Raw genomic sequence first — 27,888 nt, forward strand, 5'->3', positions numbered from 1 at the left:
AAGTAAAAATTGCCTCTCCTACATGAGTTCGCTGGTATTACGGTTGCTGTCCTTTCAGCATCACAAGCCTGACACACGCTGGAGGCCTAGGTCCAATAGGTTTGCCACTGCCAAAACATGTCTCTATAATAAATACATATACAATTACAATTTCCCAGTCTGACCTTTACTAATAGTGAGCGCACAACTTTCCAACAATTTCCCCCACTCTTCCCTACCAGCGAGACAAGGAAATTGCGAAAAGTTTTCAGGATATTTTTTTATGAAAGTAAAGGACAGTAATGTTATGAGTAAAGTAGGAATCACAGGTTTCAGTAGGCGATAAGATATATTCATGTTTCAAGAATGTATATATTTGGCCTGCCGAAGCACTTTTATGCGATGTCTGAATGGAAGCTGATCATTCTGAGTTTTTTTACTCCGCTGGTCTTGGCTGGTCTCGGGAAGAAATTATGGTCTCAGTCAAGACTGAGTAACAAATGTATCAGGACCGAGAGACTCAATATGTGCTCAATACGTGGTCTCGAGACCGGACTCGAGACTGGTCTTGAGTACTACAATCCTTACTAGAGTTATCTTGATAACATGCCCCACACCTAGTTGGTTACCATGGCACCAGTGAATAAGTTCCAAAAAAAATGAGTAGATGTGATTGGGAGCCACAAAAAAATGTCCTGCCGACCCATAAAGGCCTCTCACAATTACTGTGGCTCCCTCCTTGACATGTATTTTTAGGGGGTCTAAAACCCGAATGCTTGTCAAGCTTTCTCAACTTCCATGATTTGTATCTAAACAGCACAGACCACAGATGACTATCTCATCTCTCTCCCTATCTCGGGCAGCTATGGCATAATCCGCAGTAGTTAAAACCATGTTAATGAACAATGTTCAGGTCAGCTTCTGTTTAATCACTTCATTCTCGTCTACAACAAAGTGGGGTCTCCCATTACTGAACCCACACCCGAGAGGGGTGGAGTATGGTTTCTAACGTATGGTAGTAGCCACAATGCCCTGAGCCTTCTCTATTATTATAACTACACTCACACACATGGCCTACTCTGAGGGTGGGAGGGGTGCGGTGCACTACAGCTAATGCTCATGTGGGAGGGTTAAAGGTCATTTTCTTGTATACACATCCATCTGCCTGAGTACCAATGTTCTGGTCTAGCTGCTGTCTTCATTCTTTGACTTTCCACCTACCTGTTTTTTACTTAACAATAAAAGCATATTGGTCAGGAGGAAGGTTGCAACATTCCAGTAACCTTCCTAAAATTCCCAGGTTTTGTACTTATTTTCCCTCCTGATTCCAGGAATATCACAACCAAGATTTATGGAAAACCAGGGAATTTTGAAAAGTCAATGATTTTGTTATTATCCAGGCATAGCCTACCTTTAATGTTGACGTACTTTGTTGTGTAGCCTACTCTGGGCTAGCTCCTTCCAGGAACTAAATTCTGGAGCAGACTAGGCCAATTGTAGTATGCTGTTGGCCATGTTCAGGCCCTTGTTTTGAACTTTTCCAAGAAGAATTTAAAATTAAATTTGAAATTTGGGCCAAGTTGAGGCTAGCGTACTTGGCTTGTATTTGGTTTGTTTAGTGCTCTGTAGGCTTTTAATACTCTCTCTATTTGAAAAAGGCTATGCGTTTCACTCCATCCCTGCAGTCACCCAAAAACGAGGATGATTTATAAAGCGCTCCGAGCTTGTCCTTCGTCTCGCCACAGAATGCCTCAATCCTCAGCGGAATTTGCAAACAGTCCCGGGCAAGGGTATCTGCGTTTAATGTTTTTTAACAGCGGTTTTCTGGCAGGTTCAGAAAATGGGGTTGGCTATTACTGGGTTTTGGATGATATCATATCAATACTTTGACTCCAAGTATCGATTACATTTTTTTCTGCTAGGTATAGTTAGCTAGCGCTAGTCGGCTGTACCTGCGCCAAAATGCCACTATTTTTCATCCTTTTCAGCTTGTTCTCCATCTTCTTTAAATAGTGAGCCAACATGTTTTCATCACTTTTATTTCCATGACAGATCGAAAGTAATTTTCTCATCCTCTCTCGTCTCTCTGCAGCAGACATACTGTATAGTGAGCAATATGTTTGGAACATTAAATCGCAATCGAATCACAATACTATAGAATCAAGAGAATCTCAATACATATCTTATCGACACCTGAGTATCGTGATAATACCGTATTGTAAGGTCCCTGGCAAGGTCCCATGTACTCACCATGCCTTTTTATGGAATGAACTTTCCCTCGGTGAACGCGACATTACACTCTTCTGAGTAAAGGGGGAGAAGAAAAGGAAATCCGACCTTTCCCTCCTCACTGAACTCAGTAAAGGGTCACAGTTCATACAGTCACTGGGGTCACACATCACCTGAGTAGAACATAGCTTTACTTCACAGTCTGCGTTCACTCACCCTTAGGAACATAGAGAGCGATGGTTTGATATATGAGGACAGGAAGCTCTCACTTTCCCCCTTTTCTCACTAGAGTAGAACAGGGGTCACAGGTTGTGGGGTAACAAAACCTCTGCAAGCATCAAAAGGTTTGCAAGCACCTGACATTCTTAATTCTCCCAATAACACCTCCTTTGTGTTCCAGCCCATTTTGGCTCTAGCCTCCTGACTTCTTCACGCCACAGGGGGTTCAGACGAGTCTGCGGTTGTAATGGTTACGGTCTTGGTCGTTTTCTTTGCAATCTCGCTACGCATCTCAGAAGATCTCTATATCATATTAATGTGGTTGCTGAGATGTTAAACACTTTTCCAGGTGTTGTGAGGTCTGATAATTTGCTCAGCATGAATGCAATAAAGACGACCTTGAAAGCGCCCTTTGGTCTGACTGTTCTGGTCCTTCGTTTCAGGTACCTTGCCGGCACTGAAGACCACAGAGGAAAGTATTGGTAGTCTTTCCAAACCCAGTAATGTCATCATTCACCTTAGAAAACAGGTGTGTCCTATTCCCACCATGTCTCTTCCCCTTCCCACAGGGGAGATTAGTACTAAACAGGTGAAAGACAGCCTCTCCCTCCACCCCCCCATCGCTTTGCACAGGAAACATGTGGGTAACCATGCCCTTCCAAATTAGGAGCTGTTCTGTAGGAAACATATGTGTGTTAATGTAACACTAAACGGTTCTAATAAACAGGTGACTGACATGCGGAGCCATTTGTAGGGATCGTCATAGTCAGGAACTGATGTCCGATGTGTAATGCTTTTGGCCCCAAGGGATATTCTCTTGGTTATATATCCTGGGCATTCAGAATAAATCCGATTTAGCCAAGGCACAACGTATTAAGAAGGGACACCTGCATCAGTGTGAGGTTTATTTCACTTGTACCATACTGATACTACTGGTATGCAAAAGGAAGATGGTAGGCAAAACTGGAGGCCCTTATATATTAGTGTCTAGGGAAATGGTGGTTTATTGATCATGGACAGTGAGTCTTGGGGTAGAGGTTAACTGGCTATAAGTTGAGGTTAACTGGCTATGAGCATTGACTTGTATTGGTAGAAAGTCTTGGCATATTGATTCACTAGGCTTAATTTAGTGTTATAGGCTGGGTTATGCGCCTCAGGTGTAGAAATCGTAGATCATAAACTCTATGCATAGATTGGAGGGGTCTCTCATAAAGTCACCAGAGGGTATAGTACAAATCAGGATCAATGAGTTAGCCAGCTAACATGCCTTAATATCATTTTTTAGGGAGATAAGCTTGAAATGGACATGGTCTAATTCAGAGTTTCCCAAACTCGGTTTGCCCCCCCGCGGTGCACATCTTTGTACTGCACAGCTGATTAAATTAATCAAAGCTTGATGATGAGTTGGTTATTTGAATCAGCTGTGTAGTGTTAGGGTGAAAACCAAAAACGTGCACCCTGGGAGTGGGGGGAGGGTGGACTCAACAAAACACATCTAAGTTTAGCTTTCAGAAATCAATCAATAGTTACAGTGAGGGAAAAAATTATTTGATCCCCTGCTGATTTTGTACGTTTGCCCACTGACAAAGAAATGATCAGTCTATAATTACCTCCTGAGATGTGTGCAAACCTGGTGGCTAACTACAAGAAACATCTGACCTCTGTGATTGCCAACAAGGGTTTTGCCACCAAGTACTAAGTCATGTTTTGCAGAGGGGTCAAATACTTATTTCCCTCATTAAAATGCAAATCAATTTATAACATTTTTGACATGCGTTTTTTCTGGATTTTGTTGTTGTTATTCTGTCTCTCACTGTTCAAATAAACCTACCATTAAAATTATAATTTCTTTGTCAGTGGGCAAACATACAAAATCAGCAGGGGATCAAATACTTTTTTCCCTCACTGTATTTCTGGTTCTTTCTCAAAGTTAACTCATTGATCCTGCTTTGTAGTATACCTCTCAGATTGTGCAACAGTTTAGCAGTGTTGTGGTAAGCCTCCACCATATTGCTTCCACCTTACAGATTGAGAGGTTAGGGCCAAGGTGGAGGGGTAGGGATCAAATTGGGACCGTCTCATTGGAGTCCTAAGAAAAACTAGTTTTTTCACCAAAAAATAAAAGAAGATATTTCACCATAGGAAAAGGCCAGCGTTTAAATTCAAATGGTGTTTTCAAATACTTATATTGGCCTTAGCATTCACAGTATTTATAAATGAATGACTGCTTTCAATTGCTTTCATTATACTTTTCTTTGGACACTGACAATATAACACTTCATTGGAAATGAGTGTGCAAGTCAGGGTCATGGCATTTAGTTTAGTCTTGGGTCTTGGCAAAGTGTTTTATAGTTATTGTGGCTTACGGAAGCGGTTTGACAGTTATGCTTCTTGGCAAAGAGGTTTATGGTTAATGAGTCCTGGCAAAGGGTCCATGTGTAGAGTAAGTGGACAAACAATGAGGGGTAAGTTAAGGTGTCATTCTAGGACCCTTCCATTTATTGACACTGATGATTGCCATGGTCTTTCCTTTGGTAACAAGGTTTTTAATAGATGGTTTGTGGTTGCTTTATGTTGACAACAGTGCTCAAACTTTAGTGCTCAAACTTACACTACAGAATAAGCTGGCAGCACTTTTCTCTTAAAGATTACAGTTAGTTTTCACTGTTATAAAACTTCTTATACCATGGCATTGTTGAATACTTGTTTCTGATTAGCTTGAAGGGCATTCTAGAACGTGCATTATTTCCCTATAACGCATGGTGTATCAGCAATGGCTATAGTTCATTATTGCATGTTCTATTGAGCTTCTGTACTTTCGAAAGCAAAAGTCAAGTTGAAAACCTTATTGGCATTGTTGAATTTGATTTTCATAATGGCGAGCTAGGACTGATGGTTTGGTTAGCTAAACTAGCAAGTCTGTTTGTTTGGTTACCAAGGCGACTACTGGAGCACAGGAAGTTGGTGGCACCTTAATTGGGGAGGACAGGCTTGTGGTTATGGCTGGAGCAGCATGACTGAAATGGTATCAAACATGTTTGATGCCATTCCATAGGCTCCGTTCCAGCCATTCTTATGATCCGTCTTCCCCTCAGCAGCCTCCACTCCACGTTAGCTATCTAGTAAACTTGCTAGCTACTTCAGTGGATGTTGAGCACATTCTTCAAACTCTTTGAGCTTTGTAAAGGCCTTTTCACCAGAACTTTAACTTTTGCAATGCTTTTTTCCTAGTGAATTCTATTGACTCTTTTGTAAGGGGGACCATGCATCCATGCTCTCATCTAGGACCTGATATCCCAATATCTAAACTAAGTGGCTGACTGTCCTGTCTTTCAGAAATACAACGCTGACTATGACCTCTCAGCCAAGGAAGGAGCAGACACTCTGGCCTTTGTGTCACTACTGGAGGAGAAACTGCTGCCTGCATTGGTGAAATAACTTCTGCCTGTGGAGAGGGCGATGGAGGAACGAAAAAGAAGACAGTTAGTAGATTATTTTTCTCTGATCACGTACCTTGTAGAACAGAGAAAAAGAAAAGGGAAGTGAGGAGAAAGAGCAGGTAAAGGGTGGCTATGGTGTAGCAGATCATGCTAAAGTAGGGGAATGGGGTCAACACACACACACACACACACACAGACACATAAAAAACATCCCCACATTTTAACATTCCCATTATCGCCTTTCGGTGGAGGTTGATGATAAAAAAAATATCAAAGGTTTCTGCTCTTTTAGTCTGTGCCAGGGGGAGGAGTCGGAGCAGATACCCCTGTGGATTCAGGAACGCTTTCAAGTCATTGAAAAAGCTAAAAGAAACTCTGTCTGACCCACTCCTAATAGATATGCTTTCGCCTGGCATGACCTTCCATGGGCAAGGTTAAATGCCAGGTTCTGCCTTGGTAATGCAGTTTCTCTCTTAACATTACAAGAAAAGTAAGCTATTGTGAAATATTCTTTAGAACTGTGAAATATTTGACTTCTACTCAGCTTAAGGTTAAAGGGGAAGTAGGCATTCATCGTCAAAGCCTTTGAAGTCTTCAAAACTTTTGAAGCTTAATTGAGCATTGATTAGCAGCTATAGGACCAAGCTTTATGGCCATGTTCCAATTTCCATTCTAGCATAGCACTTAGTGTGCAGCAATATATATCGAGCATGTATTCTTAGTAGTAGGCTAGTATGAACATTGGAACAAGGCTCAGGGACGGACATGGCTTGCCTGAATTTACTCTTTGGGCCCTGTGGAGAATCCTCATAAGTTTACCGACACCAACCTGTGCCGCATTTCGTGTATAAAAGCATCTGGCATCCTGTGTAAAAGAGGGCAGTAATGAAACAGACGACAGACATTGTGTCTCAGGGTGGATGGAGATGCATCTAGAAACAAGCAGAAGAGTCTCAAGTATCTTTGACGACCCCTGGGGTGACCCCTTGCATCTGCACCGAGCCTCTGGGAATAAAGCAACAGTATGGCCTTACGATTAGGGAAATGGGACCCCAAGATGGTCAGGTTAAATACTGTTGTGCCCCTGGTTAAATTGCATGCATTATGTCATCAAACATCTAGATATCAAAATAGGAGTCCTAGCCAGTGAAGTTATTTTCAACAAAAGGATCAACTGTTGAAAAGTCAGGGTGGTCTTGTCCTCTTAATTCACAGATCTGTTTTGAAAAAAGGTGCATTTGATCTTCATTGTTGTGTTGGATCTATAAAGTACCTTTTGATCATCATTTGTTGTATGTAGTTGCTCTAGCCAGTGGTCACCAACCTTTTCTGAGTCAAAATGCAAGCTGAGATCTACCACACAGATTTTTTTATATTGGCTGTGCTTGAATTACCTGCCAATGTTGTTCTTCTCAGACCATTATGAAATTAGATTTAAACAATTTCACACTGGTAATATATATTTGTTGTATTAATTAAGGCACAGCTAAGTGAGCATAATAATTCACTTATTTGTTTTACTTGACTGAAGCTGCCTCTCACCCGAAACAAATAAGAAATAGAAAATGCCTTGGTGATCGACCAATCGATCGTGATCGACCGGTTGGTGACCACTGCTCAAGCGAGTACTGTATGCCCCCTCTATTCCCCTCCATCCATTTACAGTGCCTTCAGAAAGTTTTCATATCCCTTGACTTATTCTACAGTTTGTTGTTACAGCCTGAATTCAAAATGGATTAGATTCGATTTTTTTGTCACCCATCTACACACAATACCCCATAATAACAAAGTGAAAACAAGTTTTAGATTTTTTTGCAAATGTATTGAAAATGAAATACATAGGGCCTCCCGAGTGGCACAGCGGTCTAAGGCACTGCATCACAGTGCAAGCAATTGCGCATGCATACAGACCTGGTTCGATCCCAGGCTGTGTAACAGCCGGCTGTGACCGGGAGACCCATGAGGCGACACACAACTAGCCCAGCGTCGTCCGGGATAGAGGAGGGTTTGGCCAGGCGGGATTTCCTTTTCCCATCACACTCTAACGACTCTTTGTGGCGGGCTGGGGGTCTGCAAGCTGACACATTGGTGCGGCTGGCTTCCGGGTTAAGCGAGCAGTGTGTCAAGAAGCAGTGCGGCTAGGCACAGTCGTGTTTAGGAGGACGCATGACTCTCGACCTTCGTCTTCCCCGAGTCCGTAGGGGAGTTGCAGCGATGGAACAAGACTGTAACTACGAAAAGGGGGTAAAAGTACAAATATATACAAATGAATAAAAATATGAGTCTTTCTGGGTATGTCTCTAAGAGCTTTGCACACCTGGATTCAACAACATTTGCCCGTTTATTATTTTCAAAATTATTCAATCTCTGTCAAATTGGTTGTTGACTGTTGCTAGACAACTATTTTTAAGTCTTGTCTTAGATTTTCAAGCAGATTTAAGTCAAAACTGTAACTCGCCCAGTCAAGAATATTCACTATCTTCTTGGTAAGCGACTCCGGTGTAGATTTGGCCTTGTGTTTTAGATTGTTGTCCTGCTGAAAGGTGAATTCATCTCCCAGTGTCTGCTGGAATCAAATGAAATTTTATTTGTCACGTGCTGAATACAACAGGTGTAGACCTTTCTGTGAAATGCTTACTTACAAGCCCTTAAACAACAATGCAGTTTTTTTTGTACATGTAGGTAGGGGTAAAGTGACTATGCATAGATAATAAACAGCGAGTAGCAGCAGTGGGGGGGGGGGGGGGTCAATGCAAATAGTCCGGGTGGCCATTGTATTAATTGTTCAGCAATCTTATGCTTGGGGGTAGAAGCTGTTATGGAGCCTTTTGGACCTAGATTAACAAATTGGGAACGGTGGACGTGACGCGGCACTGGAACACCGAGAACATCACCTTCCCACTCAACTTCCTGCTGCCCAACCGCATTCACAACCAGCAACTGGAGAGGCTGAGGCTGGTGAGGGGAGACCCCACACTGGAGCCCGGGGATCAGCTGGAGAAGGTGAGAAGGGACGGTTGAGGGTGTAAAATACATATTGTGGGAGAAGATAAGAGAGAGTATGAATTGACACAATGGGATTCGGCAAATGGGCAGGTGGAGGGATGAGATGAAAGGTAAAGAAGAGGAGAGTGATGCAAAAGAGAGGAACAAAAGAGTTGATAATTCAGACAGCGAGAAATAAGAGATGGAGGGGAGTGATGAAAGAGTGTCTTGAGAAGCACAGAGAAAGGAGGTGAAACATGAGTTGATAATAAGATGTGAAATTATAGGGGTTATATGGTCAAGTCTGTGGATGGACTATCATCAAAGTAGTCCACATTGAAAACAGCAGCTAGCTATTGCCAGAGAGAGGCCCCTGGATTGCCTTTTTGGTACCCTGACGTGGAGAGGGTAGTTCATAGTAATTGAAAAAAAGCCAAAACAGTCTGTGTTTTCACAACACGTGGTAATTGGGTCAGGCGGTTCGTCTCCATGGAAACCACGTTCAGGAATAATTAGTGAGGTGGTTTCAGGGGGGGTTTAATAATAAAGGGGTATTGTTCTCAAAGATCCCACCCTAAAAGATTCTGTAATTTTTTTTTAATGCTATATCAACATGTGCATTGACTCGGTTTGTAACTGGGGGATGGGCAACTCCGGTCCTAGGGTGGAACTAACTGTACACATAACAACGTTCAGGCTTCATTGAGGGATGGGTCATAAATAAGCTCCATGTGCACTTGCTTGCTGATGACCTTTTTCATAAATGCAAATACAGCTGTTCAGGCTGTGAATGCTTCTGTATGTCCATGCTAACGGTTGTCTGGGGGCTTTGTATCCCCTCCACAGCTCTACCATGACGTGCTGGAGTGCATGACCCTGCTCTCTCACCGCCTGGGCTTACACAAGTTCTTCTTCAGGGATTCGTACGTGGCTGCTGTGCACAAAATGCTAATTATGTTAAATGTTTTTGCTAAATTGCATGCGAAGCAAATTATGTGAACTTCGGCTAAGTTCAAAAGCAATACTGTCTTTCATATGAGTGTGTATACTGCCGTGATGAAGCCACTTTGTGCATTGTCTCCCAAGCCTATCCTCTTTGGATGCCTGTGTGTTCGGTCACCTAGTCCCCCTGCTGAAGGTGAAGCTGCCTAATGGTAAACTCCACCAACACCTCAACTCCCAGGACAACCTGTGGCACTACTGCACCAATGGCCTGGTCCTCTATTTCCCCTCAGAGGGCAGAGGTAAGTTCCCTGGAGTATTATTTCTCAACTCCGTTCTTCGAGTAGTATCCCCAACAGTACACACACTTTTGTTGTAGCAGGGCAAACACACCTGTGTCACGTCCTGACCAGTAAAGCGGTTATTTGTTATTATAGTTTGGTCAGGATGTGGCAGGGGGTATTTGTTTTATATGGTTCGGGGTGTGTGTGTATGTAGAGGGGTGTTTGGTTTATGTATTCCGGGGTTTTTGTCATTGTTCTATGTTAGTGTATTTCTATGTTCTATGTTAGTGTATTTCTATGTTATGTCTAGTCATTTCTATTTCTATGTTTAGGTAATTGGGGTTGGGGCCTTCAATTGGAGGCAGCTGTCTATCGTTGCCTCTGATTTAAGGTCCTATAAATAGGAAAGTGTTGGTCATGTGATTTGTGGGAGGTTGTTCTTTGCATAGCTGTGTGTTGCCTGCAAGACTGTTTGTCGTCCGTTCATTTTTCTTGTTTTGTTTATAAGTGTTCTAATGAAGTTAATATGAGCACCCAACCCGCTGCGCCTTGGTCCATCCACTACGACGACCGTTACAACCTGATTTTAACTTGTCAAGTGGATGATTGGTTGATTGGTTGTCTCAAAAAGTTGGACTGTTTGGGATACTCGAGAACCAGAGTTGAGACGTACTGATCTTGAGTGCCTAGTCTAGCAGGGTGATACTCAACTCCAAAACACTTAAAACTCTAACTGTATTAACCTGTTTAGGATAGGGGGCAGTATTTTCACGGCCGGATAAAGAAACGTACCCAATTTAATCTGGTTATTACTCCTGCCCAGAAACTAGAATATGCATATAATTAGAAAACACCCTAAAGTTTCTAAAACTGTTTGAATGGTGTCTGTGAGTATAACAGAACTCATATGGCAGGCCAAAACCTGAGAAGATTCCATACAGGAAGTGCCCTGTCTGACCATTTCTTGTCCTTCTATAGCCTCTTTATCGAAAATAGAGGATCTCTGCTGTAACGTGACATTTTCTAAGGCTCCCATAGTCTCTCAGAAGGCGCCAGAACGGGGAATGATGACTCTGCAGTCCCTGGGCGAAAAACAGTAGGGCTTTTGAAAAGTGGTCCTTCTGAGAACAATGAGACGGGTGCGCGCGTGCATGTGAAGACTCCATTTTCTATTTTCAGTGTTTGAACGAAAACAAGGTCTCCCGGTCGGAATATTATCGCTATTTTACGAGAAAAATCGCTTACAAATTTATTTTAAACAGCGTTTCACATGCTTCGAAGTACGGTAATGGAATATTTTGATTTTTTTTGTCACGATACGCGCTGGTGCGTCACCCTTCGGATAGTGTCTTGAACGCAAGAACAAAACGCAGCTATTTGGATATAACTATGGATTATTTGGAACAAAAACAACATTGGGTGTTGAAGTAGAAGTCCTGGGAGTGCATTCTGACGAAGAACAGCAAAGGTAATCCAATTTTTCTTATAGTAAATCTGAGTTTGGTGAGTGCCAAATTTGGTGGGTGTCAAAATAGCTAGCCATGATGGCCGGGCTATCTACTCAGAATATTGCAAAATGTGCTTTCACCGAAAAGCTATTTTAAAATCGGACACCACGATTGCATAAAGGAGTTCTGTATCTATAATTCTTAAAATAATTGTTATGTTTTTTGTGAACGTTTATCGTGAGTAATTTAGTAAATTCACCGGAAGTGTTCGGTGGGTATGCTAGTTCTGAACGTCACATGCTAATGTAAAAAGCTGGTTTTTGATATAAATATGAACTTGATTGAACAAAACATGCATGTATTGTATAACATCATGTCCTAGGAGTGTCATCTGATGAAGATCATCAAAGGTTAGTGCTGCATTTAGCTGTGGTTTTGGTTTTTGTGACATTATATGCTAGCTTGAAAAATGGGTGTGTGATTATTTCTGGCTGGGTACTCTCCTGACATAATCTAATGTTTTGCTTTCGTTGTAAAGCCTTTTTGAAATCGGACAATGTGGTTTGATAAAGGAGAGTCTTGTCTTTAAAATGGTGTAAAATAGTCATATGTTTGAAAAACTGAAGTTTTTGGATTTCTGAGGTGTTTGTAATTCGCGCCACGCTCTATCATTGGATATTGGCGAGGCGTTCCGCTAGCGGCACATCTAGATGTAAGATCAATTGCAAAAACTGGTTTTGTTATGATACGCTGTGTGCAGACACTTCATGCTTTCTTCTCTTTGACTCATCCTAGGTGTCAGTCCATTCGGACGGTAGGGACTTTGACAACGAGCCCCATAAACAACGCAACCAAATCCTGTTGGTCCTGTTCGCCATGGGCTCGATGCTGGGCTATGCCATTTTGATGGGGATCGTCAGCATCCAGCACGTCTGACCGCAGGCAGTGCTCGTGGGTCCCCACCACATCAAAGAGGAGGAAGAGGAATGAGCAGTACTGGCTCTGTTCGGACTAGGGACAAGGAGACGTTGTGAAGGGAAAATGGATGTTCTCTGATTTATTCTGTGTACTGCAATATGGGAACTGCACGATAATCCTTTGTCAGAACAGACCACTCTTGGCATCCACTAACATGCCTAATTGGGCAGTCTCCTTTTTTGGTGCTTGATTTTTGTTTTCTTGACATCCTAGGAAGGCATACCTTTTATTGTCTCAGATTCTTCAAGTAAGTTGTAATATAATTGAAGAATGGTATGCCTTTCCTTTTTTAACCCCTAAAATCCCAATGGAAAACATATTTGACAGAATTATGCAGTAGAGCAGATATATTACCTGGAAGTTATACTTTACATTGTTTGAGATCTTTCCAAGGGGACTTTAAGGTAACAGAGAATGTTTCTGTCTCACGAAGGCAGTATTCTTTTTATCGATCACCCAAAGAAAGGTGACTTATTGCAAACATGCATACGGTTTGGTATTGGGAAATAATGATGCTGTACAGCTCTGCTTCCCAGCCCTTTGCAATTAACTAGTAGACTGTAAGATGGAAGAGCACTGAGTGGAACAGAATGCTGTCCCTCTTCCTTTCCTGTGATTTTTTTATTTTTTTAAACGTATGCTCTTTTGTGGCACCCATGCTAGTCTTTCTTTACCACTCAACAATCTATTATTGCTTGTCAGAATTCTCCTTTCTGTGAGAACGGACCACTCTGAGTTTTCAGTGGCATAAAACGTACAGAACATAGATGCGGTAACGAGGTCAATAGAATGCATCCAAACAATGGAAATGCCATGGAAACACGTGGGTGAAAGATGCCGTGGGGTAAAGATCCCGAATTTCCTCATTGCAACCAGCAAAATTATCCTACATTTAGGCTATTGTTTATGGTATATTGCTCTATGTTGAGGTAAAAATCGCAGTATAATGCTTGTATGGATGTCAACCCCAATATATGTTCATGCCATCATGACCAAACAACTGCATTACAGTTAAAAACAACTTTGAATACCACCACCGATTTGTCTATGCTAGCTATGCTACCAGCTTATATGAACGGGAGTTAGCATTTAGCAGTCACTTCTTCTAAACCTGAAAAGGGACTACTTCTATTAATGTTATGCAGCGAAAACAGCCAAATATATCAAAATCTGACTTTAATATACACAATGTGGGCCTGTTACAATACATAAATCATGACGGATTTGATGAATATTCACATTGTTAGATCAGATTTGTTCAGTGTGCGCCAATCTGGCGTCCTTCTATACCCCACAGTTTGTGTTCAATTGAACTCTTTTACGCATCTATTGTAGATACATTACACTACAAAAGTATGTGGACACCCTTCAAATTAGTGGATTTGGCTATTACAGCCACACTCGTTCCTGACATCCTTGCAATCTCCATAGACAAACATTGGCAGTAGAATGGCCTGACTGAAGAGCTCAGGATGCCACCTTTCCAACAAGTCAATTTGTCAAATTTCTGCCCTGCTAGATCTGCCCCAGTCAACTGTAAGTGCTGTTCTTGTGAAGTGGAAACATCTCGGAGTAACAACGGCTTAGCTACTAAGTGGTAGGCCACACAAGCTCACAGAACGGGACCGCTGAGTGTTGAAGCGCGTAGCGTGTAAACATTGTCTGTCCTCGGTTGCAACACTCACTACCAAGTTCCAAACTGCCTCTGGAAGCAACGTCAGCACAAGAACTGTTCGTCATTAGCTTCATGAAATGGATTGCCATAGCAGAGCAGCCGCACACAAGCCTAAGATCACCATGTACAATGCTAAGCGTCAGCTGGAGTGGTGTAAAGTTCGCCGCAATTGGACTCTGGAGCAGTGGAAACGCGTTCTCTGGAGTGATGAATCACGCTTCACCATCTGGCAGTCCGATGGACCAATCGGGGTTTGGCAGATGCTAGGAGAACGCTTCCTTCCAGAATGCATAGTGCCAACTGTAAAATTTGGTGGAGGGGGAATAATGGTCTGGGGCTGTTTTTCAAGGTTCAGGCTCCTTAGTTCCAGTGAAGGGTAATCTTTACGCTACAGTATACAATGACATGCTAGACAATTCTGGGCTTCAAACTTTGTGGCAACAGTTTGAGGAATGCCCTTTCCTGTTTCAGCATGACCATGCCCCGGTGAACAAAGCGAGGTCCGTACAGAAATGTTTTGTCAAGATTGGTGTGGAAGAACTTGACCCTGCCTGTACAGAGCCCTGACCTCAACCCTATTGAACACCTTTGGGAGGAATTGGAACGCTTACTGCGAGCCAGGCATAAACGCCCAACATCAGTGCCCGACCTCACTAATGCTCTTGTGGCTGAATGCAAGTCCCCGCAGCAATGTTCCAACATCTAGTGGAAAGCCTTCCCAGAAGAGTGGAGGCAAAGGGGGGACTAACTCCATATTAGTGCCCGACCTCACTAATTAAAGCCCATGATTTTGGAATGAGATGTTCGACGAGCAGTTGTCCACATACTTTTGTTCATGCAGTATAGAAATGTCATAAATAGAGCATCAGACACAATCCGTTATAGTCTACTGGGCAAACAATCATATATTGTCTCCACAAAACATTTCTATCTGAATGTTATGTTACGTTACATTTTCCTGAACAAGCCCTTGTTCTTGCTCTTCTGAGGTTGCATATAAACAGTGAAATACATACACACTCAATAATATGCTGATAAATGTCTCCAACTGACAACAATGTTTGTGTGTTCTATGATGATCTACATTTGAGGCAACTACAATGAGGAGGGGGATATTATTTTCACCATATGTTTTGTCTCGACATGAACCTTTTGACCTGTCTGTGTTGCCATTTTGTACAATGCAGGCCAAAACATTGCCAATGAGACATATATGGATTAGATCAATCACACTAATTATACTTTAGGTTAAACAGTCTCTCAAGAATCAATCTGCAACCACTTTATTTCAGAAAAGAAAAGTATAATCTGAAGGCATAAACCCAAAGCCATGACATAATCTCAGCAGTGGTACTTGGGCCAAGAGACAATAAAAACAAATGTTCATAAATACATACGATCATTCTGGAAGACGCTGGCAGGTCATACCAGATGTTGTCAAGGGTCAAATTTGGCTGTTGGCCCTGGTCTAGTAGGATTGTCAATTCAATCCTGTGGGATTCTTTTTTTATAAAATGGTGCTGTTGTTAAATGAATATCCCTTATTTATGAGAGCTCAACCCTTACAAAAAAGATTGCAGTCAGAGTGCAGTATAACTGTAGTTAGAATGCAGTATACTGCAGTTATTCTGTAATTACTATGTCCAAAATACCAGAGTCCACTGCAGTTACTGCATTTTTACAGCAGTTTCAAAACTGCAATCTTTTTCTGTAAGGGAATGAAACAAGTCTTATGCACACAAATTAAACTAACTCATTGCACCATAATAGAAAATGCAGTGTGATTGCTGTCATGTACAAGTAAGCAGTCTTATAATTGTCAGTTTATCATTAGGCTATGCAAGCTGGAGACAGTGAGCGCACAGAGGCAGTAAAACTTTTATTTGATTGACAAGCATCGTTATATTGCCCTGTTCACTGTCTGTAGTAGCTCGCAGCCCATCTCATGTTCCTCAGTTGGGAGATGAGGAAAGTGCTCGGCGCAGCACATCCCAAGCTGCTCGGATCACGAGTGAGACACGCTGACATCTTTCACCTTCACCCGAAGCATTCTTCTGCCTGGAGTGCGGAGTGCGACCGTGCGAAACAAAATTGCTTGACAACCCATCCGCGCTGGTCAGCGTGCCCGTCGAGGAGTCTTCACATAGTTCCACCTGCGTTTCTTTACTTCGGTGGAGTCACAGTTGAAAAGTTAGACATTAGGTTATTTGGGGAACGTTCATAAACGTTGTGCCTTTACGATGGATATGGGGAGGCTTGTGCAAAATGTTCTACTTGTGAGCGCGTCGCTTCTCTTGGGCATCAGCAGGTCTTCAGAAATGCAAGGTAATTAAAAAATATTACGCATGCTTTGACAAAGTATTATTATGATGTTAGTTTTCATTGCAATGTTAGTGAAGCCCCTCTGCATCGTTCACTGACTGTGTGCCACAACTTCTGTAAAATAATTCAATAGTAAAAAGGCTAAAGATTACTGTTGTAATTCCTATCAAATTCACTAGAATGTTTAATGAAAGCGGTGTTGAGGCATTCTAATTAGGCTACGTTCAATTTACCCAATTATAGACTCGAGTGTCTAAAAAAAAACAAATGGACACTTCTGTTCCCGAAAGCAAAATGTGCGCTTTTCTGAACTGCTTGCAATCGCTCATCACCTCGTTCAATATTTGGGGTCATGCAAATTGAAGGACCACACCACAAAAACGCCCCAGTTGATTTTTGCATACTACATAATCTCTATCATTTTACATTGCAATGTCATGTGAATAATACAGTGCATTCGGAAAGTATTCAGACCTCTTGACTTTTCCACATTTGGTTACCTCACAGCCATATTCTAAAATGGATTACATTTATTTTTTTCCTCATCAATCTACACACCGTTAAATCTAACAATTTAATTAATTTTTGAATAAGGCTGTAACGCAATAAAATGTGCGAAAAGTCAAGGGGTCTTAATACTTTATGATTGCACTGTAAATGACACATATTAAGCATACATTTGCTTTCTAAAGAGCTCCTAAACTTGAAATGGTAAACAGCTATAGTCAAAAAAAAAATTGTACTTAATTTGGGATACAATGGCTGTCTCTATACAAGACAAAATAGATGACCAGATGTCCGCTAATTGCTGTTAAGATAGCAATAAGATTCCACCAGTGAAACAAACACTCATGGGTCCACCTCCCACTAGTAGGTGGTTGCTGAACCATATGGTGCAATGGAGCCAAACAATAGATGATGGGCATAGTTTTTCACAAGGACCTGCCCACAATGATGATGCAGCGATCGAATGGATGTCACCTCAAGGTGTGTGTGTGTCTGTGTAAACGTTAACTATGACCCACTGAGAGTGAGGAGATAGTTGAGATATTCTAATTACACCTGTCCATCATACTGACTTCTAATGGGTACTGGCCCATACAACAGTCCTTTTAAAGACAGTTGTGTGCCTTTCCAAATCATGTCCAATCAATTGAATATAACACAGGTGGACTCCAATCAAGTTGTAGAAACATCTCAACGATGATAAATGGAAACAGGGTGCACCTGAGCTCAATTTCACGTCTCATAGCAAAAGGTCTGAATACTTAATTAACCTTTTAGGGACAGACGTTCCGCTAGCGGAACGCCTCACCAATATCCAATGGTAGAGCGTGGCGCGAAATATTCTCAAACATATGACTATTTTACACCATTTTAAAGACAAGACTCTCCTTTATCTAACCACATTATCCGATTTCAAAAAGGCTTTACAGCGAAAGCAAAACATTAGATTATGTCAGGAGAGTACCCTGCCAAAAATAATCACACAGCCATTTTCAAAGCAAGCATATATGTCACAAAAACCAAAACCACAGCTAAATGCAGCACTAACCTTTGATGATCTTCATCAGATGACACTCCTAGGACATTATGTTATACAGTACATGCATGTTTTGTTCAATCAAGTTCATATTTATATCAAAAAACAGCTTTTTACATTAGCATGTGATGTTCAGAACTAGCATACCCACCGCAAAATTCCGGTGAATTTACTAAATTACTCATGATAAACGTTCACAAAAAACATAACAATTATTTTAAGAATTATAGATACAGAACTCCTTTATGCAATCGTGGTGTCAGATTTTAAAATAGCTTTTCGGCAAAAGCACATTTTGCAATATTCTGAGTAGATAGCTCGGCCATCACAGGCCATCTAATTTGACACTCACCAAGTTTGGTGCTCACTAAACTCAGAATTACTATAAGAAAAATTGGATTACCTTTGCTGTTCTTCGTCAGAATGCACTCCCAGGACTTCTACTTCAACAAATGTTGTTTTGGTTCCAAATAATCCATAGTTATATTCAAATAGCTCCGTTTTGTTAGTGCGTTCAGGTCACTATCCGAAGGGTGACGTGCGAGCACATTTCGTGACAAAAAATGTAAAAATATTCCATTACCGTACTTCGAAGCATGTCAAGCGCTGTTTAAAATAAATTTTTATGCTATTTTTCTCGTAAAATAGCGATAATATTCCAACCGGGCGACGTTGTATTCATTCAAAGGCTGAAAGAAAAAAATTGAGAATTCTCGTGAACGCGCCTCTCAATCTCACTGTTCCCAGGCTGACCACTAACAAATTCTCCAACTGTTTTTCGCCAAGAGACAGCAGACACCCCATTACACTTTCTGGCTCCTTCTGAGAGCCAATGGAAGCCTTAAAAAATGTCACGTTACAGCACAGATGCTGTATTTTTGATAGAGATGCTACAGAAGGACAACAAATTGTCAGAGAGGGCACTTCCTGTATGGAATCTTCTCAGGTTTTGGCCTGCCATATGAGTTCTGTTATACTCACAGACACCATTCAAACAGTTTTAGAAACTTTAGAGTGTTTCCTATCCAAATCTACTAATTATATGCATATTCTAGTTTCTGGGCAGGAGTAGTAACCAGATTAAATCGGGTACGTTTTTTATCCGGCCGTGAAAATACTGCCCCCTATCCCAAACAGGTTTTAATAAGGTATTACTGTTTTTTATTTTATATATTTGTAAAAATGTCTAAAAACCAGTTTTTGCTTTTTCATTGTGGGGTATTGTATAGATTGATGAGAAACATTTCATCCATTTTAGAATAAGGCTGTAACAACAAAATGTACAAAAAAGTGATGAGGTCTGAATACTTTCCGAATGCACTGTATATTATGTGAGCTTAACATAAAGATAAAAAACATAAAGTATTTTTTATTGAAAGTTCTGTTACTGCCCCCACTACAACAAAGAAATACTGAAATACATGTATTTTTGTCCTTGTAACATTTAATTGAAATACTGTCGAATTCCATTCATTCATATGGAGGACTGCTTCTTCTGAGGAGTGCCAATATGGCTGACTGGTGGCTTCTAAGCCTCTCATTGGCCAATACATAGTATCAGCAATCCAGGGTTTATATACATCATTTTTTAGAACCCGGGTCTCCTACACACCACGATACTGTGTTAACCCGCTGAACTAAAGCCTAGGCATTAGGTTCATTACTAACTGGTGATTTGGTAAACCATGCAGAGATAAGTACTGTAACTGCCTGACACCTGAACGTTTTAGCTTAATTGGCTATTCTTCTGGTGCTCAGAAGAACTGGGTTTGAATGCAGTTGGTTACTATACTTGATATAATTCAAACTGAACAAATCCTGCACTGTGAAGCTTTTCCCTGTAAATTTACAGCAATATACTGGCACCACAGTTGCCAGTTTAATACTGTAATTTCGCTTTACAGCAGTGATGCTGTAATATCGTTTACAGTACTATGGCAACTGTGGTGTCAGTATAATGCTGTAAATTTACAGGGAAATACCTACAGTAATATACAATTATTTTACCATACTAAAAGCATTGCAGGTTGTCTTTAGAAGACAGCTCCCTGAAATGTAATATTGTAAGAAAAACAATACGTGTACAAATAGATTTATTCAAATTCATAACATGAATTTCACATGAATTGCACTTTAACCATAAAGAACAACATTTGAAAAGAGCAACATTACAACTCCAGATAGTAGGGGAGAGAAAGAGAGAGACAGAGCGACAGAGAGAGATACAGTGATAAGAATATTGACAAACACTGGCCAAAAATGTACTTCTCCATACACAAACCAAAACATCAGAATAGGTCATTCTTGAAAATACAGGATTATGTAAGAAAAAATCTAAACAGATCAATGAAAAAAGAGGAAAACAACACTTGAACAGGGAGACATTTTTACAAAGAACTATAACAAGAACTGCTTGCCTGCCTGTCTTTGAGAGAGAAATGAGAGAGAGAGGTCGAGAGAGAAAGGGCCTGAGAGAGAAGGATGATAGAGAGGAGCGAGCAGGGCTAGACTGGAGCCAGAGAAGCACACTACCGCAAGTCAAAACAGGCTCCGGGATGGCGCAAGCAAATCATTTGTTGACCCAACCTTCATGGCAGGATTTCGTTGGGCAGGATTTCTGAGAGAATGAGAGATGCTCGAATAAAGTCTCGAATAAATCTCGGTGGCATGCAGATTATCACCCCAATCTTTGAAACTCTGATCCTCCTTAGCTCTGATACGTCAACTAAGACAAACATGGAAATAGAAAGAATAGAAAGAGAGAAATTGCTATTACTATGACTACTACTATGACTATGACTATGACTACTACTACTACTATTACTATTACTAATGCTATGGCTGCTACTACTCGCTGGGTAAAAAGGCAGATGACAACTGACAAATAAAGTTTGTGTTCATCAGGTGTGTCTGTTTGTGTACTTACTTGTTGGAGTTTTTCCACTCAAACTCCTTCAGGTCTGTGAGAAAGCGTGTAACATGTAGGTCAATTGGTAATGGCTTCCTCTGAACGACCTTTCCGGTCTTGCGGCTCACTTCTACTTTCGCTGTGCATTTGTTTCCTTCAGGGTTTATTCGAACCAGGAACCGGCACAACCCAACATAAAATATACTGCTCAAAAAAAAGGGAACACTTAATTAAACAACACAGTAGAAAGAGGAGGAAGGGAAGCGCTACTAAGGTACACAATAGTAAATGTTGGTAGACAGAAGGTGCTCTTTGGTAAAAGGGTTGAGTTGGTCTTCAAAAAGAAAGGAGGACCAAGGCACTCTTCATATAATTTATTAAAATGCCTTTATTAGTATGGCATGTTCAATAGAAACAATGTTTTTAAAAAACCGACGCGTTTCGGCTGCATGGCCTTCATCAGGGTGTACAAAGAAATAATACAATGTTCTCTGTTTAACAGCTTTTCCAATTAACCCTAATTAGAAGGGGGAGTGGTTAAAATTGATTGGACAGACCTAGTAAGCAATAGTATACACACTTTAAAGTGAAATGCTGTAGCTATGTTATCATAAAAATGTAACTCCAAACTAGAAGTATCAGAACACTTAGAAAGGTAGTTCTAACCTTAAATATGTCTGGGCGAAGTGTCAAGAATAAGAAAGCAATACATTCCATAGTACACTAGAACACAGCAAAACATGAACAACAAGAGTCTAAACATAGCTGAGGGCAATTGAGCAAAAATATCCACTAGATGACAGCAAATGTACCCATCACAACCCTACAGGAAGGGTGAGAAATCCATATCTTCATTTAAACCCGGGTATTTAGTGGCCTGTAGTTTGTAAATCCAAAAACTTTCCATTTGGTTTAACTGTTTAATAAGGCGGTCCCCTTTTCTAATAGAGGCCGGGATATGATCAACACCCATAGCTTGTAGGGAGGCAGGGTTGCCATGGTGTAAGGACTTGTAGTGCCTTGCCATGGGGTAGTCTTCATTGCCTACCCGTATGGCGTACTTGTGTTCCGCTAGGCGATCTTGAAGGCGTCTCTTTGTCCGTCCAATGTAGAACACCTTGCACTGAGGACATTCCAATCTATAGATGACATGAGTGGTTTTGCAGTTAATGAAATGCTTGACGTAATACTCCATTTTGGAAGCTGTATCAACGAAATACTTTTTCTGTGCAATATTTCTGCAATGGTTGCACTGGTTACATTTAAAAGAGCCCTTGGGTTTGTGGCCAAGCCAAGTTTTTTGAGAGTCACCCGGAAGATAACTGTGGCCACAAACCCAAGGGCTCTTTTAAATGTAACCAGTGCAACCATTGCAGAAATATTGCACAGAAAAAGTATTTCGTTGATACAGCTTCCAAAATGGAGTATTACGTCAAGCATTTCATTAACTGCAAAACCACTCATGTCATCTATAGATTGGAATGTCCTCAGTGCAAGGTGTTCTACATTGGACGGACAAAGAGACGCCTTCAAGATCGCCTAGAGGAACACAAGTACGCCATACGGGTTCTAGTTTGGAGTTACATTTTTATGATAACATAGCTACAGCATTTCAGTTTAAAGTGTGTATACTATTGCTTACTAGGTGTGTCCAATCAATTTTAACCACTCCCCCTTCTAATTAGGGTTAATTGGAAAAGCTGTTAAACAGAGAACATTGTATTATTTCTTTGTACACCCTGATGAAGGCCATGCAGCCGAAACGCGTCGGTTTTTTAAAAACATTGTTTCTATTGAACATGCCATACTAATAAAGGCATTTTAATAAATGACTTAAACAACACATCCTAGATCTGAATGAAAGAAATAATCTTATTAAATACTTTTTTCTTTACATAGTTGAATGTGTTGACAACAAAATCACACCAAAATAATCAATGGAAATCCAATTTATCAACCCATGGAGGTCTGGATTTGGAGTCACACTCAAACTTAAAGTGGAAAACCACACTACAGGCTGATCCAACTTTGATGTAATGTCCTTAAAACAAGTCAAAATGAGGCTCAGTAGTGTGTGTGGCCTCCACGTGCCTGTATGACCTCCCTACAACGCCTGGGCATGCTCCTGATGAGGTGGCGGATGGTCTCCTGAGGGATCTCCTCCCAGACCTGGACTAAAGCATCCGCCAACTCCTGGACAGTCTGTGGTGCAACGTGGCGTTGGTGGATGGAGTGAGACATGATGTCCCAGATGTGCTCAATTGGATTCAGGTCTGGGGAACGGGCGGGCCAGTCCATAGCATCAATGCCTTCCTCTTGCAGGAACTGCTGACACACTCCAGCCACATGAGGTCTAGCATTGTCTTGCATTAGGAGGAACCCAGGGCCAACCGCACCAGCATATGGTCTCACAAGGGGTCTGAGGATCTCATCTCGGTACCTAATGGCAGTCAGGCTACCTCTGGCGAGCACATGGAGGGCTGTGCGGCCCCCCAAAGAAATGCCACCCCACACCATGACTGACCCACCGCCAAACCGGTCATGCTGGAGAATGTTGCAGGCAGCAGAACATTCTCCACGGCATCTCCAGACTCTGTCACATGCTCAGTGTGAACCTGCTTTCATCTGTGAAGAGCACAGGGCGCCAATGGCGAATTTGCCAATCTTGGTGTTCTCTGGCAAATGCCAAACGTCCTGCACGGTGTTGGGCTGTAAGCACAACCCCCACCTGTGGACGTCGGGCCCTCATACCACCCTCATGGAGTCTGTTTCTGACCGTTTGAGCAGACACATGCACATTTGTGGCCTGCTGGATGTCATTTTGCAGGGCTCTGGCAGTGTTTCTCCTGCTCCTGCTTGCACAAAGGCGGAGGTAGCCGTCCTGCTGCTGGGTTGTTGCCCTCCTACGGCCTCCTCCACGTCTCCTGATGTACTGGCCTGTCTCTTGGTAGTGCCTCCATGCTCTGGACACTACGCTGACAGACAGAGCAAACCTTCTTGCCACAGCTCGCATTGATGTGCCATCCTGGATGAGCTGCACTACCTGAGCCACTTGTGTGGGTTGTAGACTCCGTTTCATGCTACCACTAGAGTGAAAGCACCGCCAGCATTCAAAAGTGACCAAAACATCAGCCAGGAAGCATAGGAACTGAGAAGTGGTCTGTGATCCCCACCTGCAGAACCACTCCTTTATTGGGGGTGTCTTGCTAATTGCCTATAATTTCCACCTGTTGTCTATTCCATTTGCACAACAGCATGTGAAATGTGTCAATCAGTGTTGCTTCCTAAGTGGACAGTTTGATTTCACAGAAGTGTGATTGACTTGGAGTTACATTGTGTTGTTTAAGTGTTCCCTTTATTTTTTTGAGCAGTGTATATTAAATCAGTTGAGGCATTGAAAAAATAACAATGAGAAATATCATTGAAATGTAACTAACAAATGCTAAATGTAAGTGTTGGATCAATGAATGTTCAATGCTTACCTCTGTATCAGCTCCAAGGCTGCAGAGGTCGACTCCTGGTAAAGTGCTGAAGAGCACAGAGAGGGCAGCAGACCACTCAGATCACTCATAACACAGACCACTCTCCTCTCGATAGACACCATCCATTTTGAGGAACCCAATAGAGTATTTCCTGAAATACACAAAAATAAGGGTGTTAGTGTATACTTACTAGACATCTCTAGATAGCTACCACAATACTATATATTTCTGTTCCACCTTAAATCCAATAAATGTATTACCAAGCATGATCAGCCTTGGTGTGTCTGGCCAAGGAATTTGCGCCTCAACATCAACCCGAGTTGCAGTGACCTAAAATCACTAAACATACATATAAAACATATTAAAATCATGTGTACAGTATAAACACCATTAATCATATAAAGTTTATAAGTCTAAAAACACTATTCCTTACATCTGCCAAGAGGAGCAAAGATTTGTCCTTCTCTTTGAAGTGGGTCATCAACAAAAGAATGGGAGCAGTGGCTGTTAGATCGTCACTGCCTTTGATGTAACCGTCAATTTCATTCAGCAGGCACTGGATCTCTTTCCTCAACCTGGTCTTTTGGCTTTTAAAAAAGTTGACAATTCTCTTACCCTTGTTCAGGAGAGTTTGAGTCAGGCGACTGTCAATCACGATGCCAGTGAGGGTAGTGAAGTGGTCGCAAAGCCATAACTTGGTGAAAAGGAAAGGCCACTGTTCCTGGAGGTCACTGATGCTTGGAGGAGGACAAGTGTCCTATCCATTGTTGCAGATCCTATCTTCAGTTTCTTTAAAAAGAAATACAAAGAAAAACAGTATGTTAGGCTATGCGCTGCACTCCATACCAGCACAAGAGGACAAACAAACAATTTACAGAAACATTTGTATATTTGTGTACTTTTATGTATTTTTGTCATTTCCGTCCCTTTTATTGCATATGCCTCGCTCCATCATAGCATAAACCATTTATTTTGATGGCAAACAAACACATTATTTACAGAACCTTTTTAACCTTGTGTGTGTGTTTACACTCTTAGAAAAAGGGTTCCAAAAGGTTTCTTTGGCTGTCCCCATAGGAGAACCCTTTTTGGCTCCAAGTAGAACCCTTTTGGGTTCCATGTAGAGAGGGTTCTACATGGAACCCAAAAGGGTTCTACTTGGAGCCAAAAAGGGTTATACATGTACCTGGAATCAAAAGGGGATCTTCAAAAGGTTCCACTATGGGGACAGCCAAATAACCATTTTAGGTTCTAGATAGCACCCTTTTCATAACAATTACATACATTTGTTACATTTATCAATCAAGATCTCACCTCTTTGGTTGAAGGACTGAAGCAATTCCCGGCACTATATTTGCGTCAAATGGTATTTTATGTCCTCCGGCTGAACATATTCAAGGTCGTTAATATCCTCCACTCCAACATTTGCCCTCAGATGCTCCGGCAAAGATGTCACCATCTCGGTCTCCAACTCGGGCAATTGGTGTTTAATTGCCTCTTGAAGACCCTCCATGCCTACACTGGTTTAAGGAGAACACACTGAGTGATGCAGGGAAACAACAGAGAAACCTGACACTTCATAAACTGGTAGTGGGTAATAATTACTCAGTCTATCTTTATTAACACACACATAATTAATCAGAGAATTTGGTATAGAATGAACCTCGAGATCGACCAGTGACACAGACTGATACACCCCAACAATTAAATGGATCTGTGATTCTGTGGCCTGAATCAGTGAGATCTTTCCAAATGTGTATCCGTCATCATTTTCTTCCATTACAACAAGGCCTTTAGTGTATGTTGTTACTTTGTATACCATTTTAGACACCGCTGCAGTCCTTTGCTTTGTGAACCCTTTTGACTATCCAGCTCCCTGAATGGCATTGTTATATAATTGCTCCTCAAATTAATTCATGACACCAACAACTTCGATGCTATGTGGAAACAATTGGCCGCTGCATAAGTAAGATTGGAGTAACTGGTGGCTCTCAGACAAGTTTTCTGGCACACTCCTTGAAGTCGGATTGCTTGCTCTCAAACCTTGGTGTCCACAAACGAATGAGTCACCGAAATTGCAGGATGAGGTCGGGGTAGTGTAACAAGTAGTGATGCTTTGATGCAAGGGCACTCCACCCCACAAGGAAAACTGTAGTTCGCAACATTTCTATGTTTTTTTACATGTGTAATGAATGCTTTAATATGTAGGAAACAGAAATTGCAGGATTTACACGTGTACATTGCCAATAAAGCTACTTCCAGCTACCAGCCAGCCTGCAATATGAAAATTACACTACCCCCCAGCCACTAAATTGCATGCACACACCAAAAGAGCTATCAAGCAATACATTAATATGCAACTTATGCCAACCACACAATCTAAACAAAATAATTAGAGACTACAAGACTAAATAAAATATCAGTCTGTGCCTGATGTTTCAGATATCATTAATTTAACGTTGCCTAATTAATGGTTGATAAGGATCACTTCTGAAAGATTAGCAAAAGAACGATGAAAATTCAACTCACGTGGGAAAAATGCCACGACCATCTCCCTGAATAATGCTAACAAGCTAACCACACAATCTGAAGAAAATAAAAGATAACTTTAATATCCTGCAGGGTAAAATATCAGTCTGTGCCTGTTGTTGCTGAATTTATTAATTTACTGGACTAATAAGGATAACAAAAGCATAGGGGGAATATTCCACTACACTTTTACTAAATCAGACGCACCCTGAGAATGAATAGAGCTAAAGTTAACCAGAGATATTTAGAGAAAAGTGTCCAATGGAGTTTGCCATCTCTGAGCTATAGCTAACGTTAGCAAGCACCATTCCCCTTTCATCTGACAGTTCCATTCCTCTCATTCCAACTACAGAATCACCCAAAAAGTATACATCCCAAGGCAAAATGTCAATCCGTGCCTGCTGACAAACTAAATGTGTATTTGACATAGCTAAACTTTCGCTCCCTCCCTAGACGAACTGTATTTTTGTCCGGTGAAGCCTACGACCACTTTGCCACTAATACCATAGCATTAGCACCATGTCACCCATGTCATGCACCCACCGGTTAAGTAGCCTATCCAAAGAAACACACATATGGATTTCTGCACGTTGTTAATACTAAAATGATTTGCTCTATAGCTACAATATCACTGATTATTTTACCAGCAAGAAAGATCAACGCAACAGACCGACATGTCATCTTGGCTATACTGTTAGCGAACACAATACAAACAAGCTAACGTTAGCTAGCTAGTTAGTAGCTTAGTTAAGGAAACCTGCAGTAGGTATATAGAAGTATATAGTATATGGAATTAATACATACAGTTGAAGTTGAAAATTTACATACACCTTAGCCAAATACATTTAAACTCAGTTTTTCACAATTCCTGACATTTAATCCTAGTAAAAATTCCCTGTCTTAGGTCAGTTAGGATCACCACTTC

At 41.4% G+C, this 27,888-nt stretch overlaps 1 protein-coding gene and 1 pseudogene across 1 annotated transcript in view; both read left to right on the forward strand.

Annotated features, from left to right (window-relative positions):
• The first annotated feature begins 1,048 nt into the window (after positions 1–1,048).
• On the forward strand, positions 1,049–12,510 carry LOC115173180 (metaxin-1-like; annotated as a pseudogene).
• A 3,563-nt stretch (positions 12,511–16,073) lies between these two features.
• The window catches only part of thbs3b (thrombospondin 3b), a 30,826-nt gene continuing 19,011 nt past the window's right edge, over positions 16,074–27,888 (forward strand). The window contains exon 1 of the mRNA XM_029731992.1: positions 16,074–16,504. Within this exon, the coding sequence (XP_029587852.1) occupies positions 16,420–16,504 (85 nt within the window). The 5' untranslated portion in view covers positions 16,074–16,419. The remainder of the gene's footprint in view (positions 16,505–27,888) is intronic.

The sequence above is a fragment of the Salmo trutta genome, chromosome 34 (genome assembly GCF_901001165.1).
Source record: "Salmo trutta chromosome 34, fSalTru1.1, whole genome shotgun sequence".
NCBI classification, from domain to species: domain Eukaryota; kingdom Metazoa; phylum Chordata; class Actinopteri; order Salmoniformes; family Salmonidae; genus Salmo; species Salmo trutta.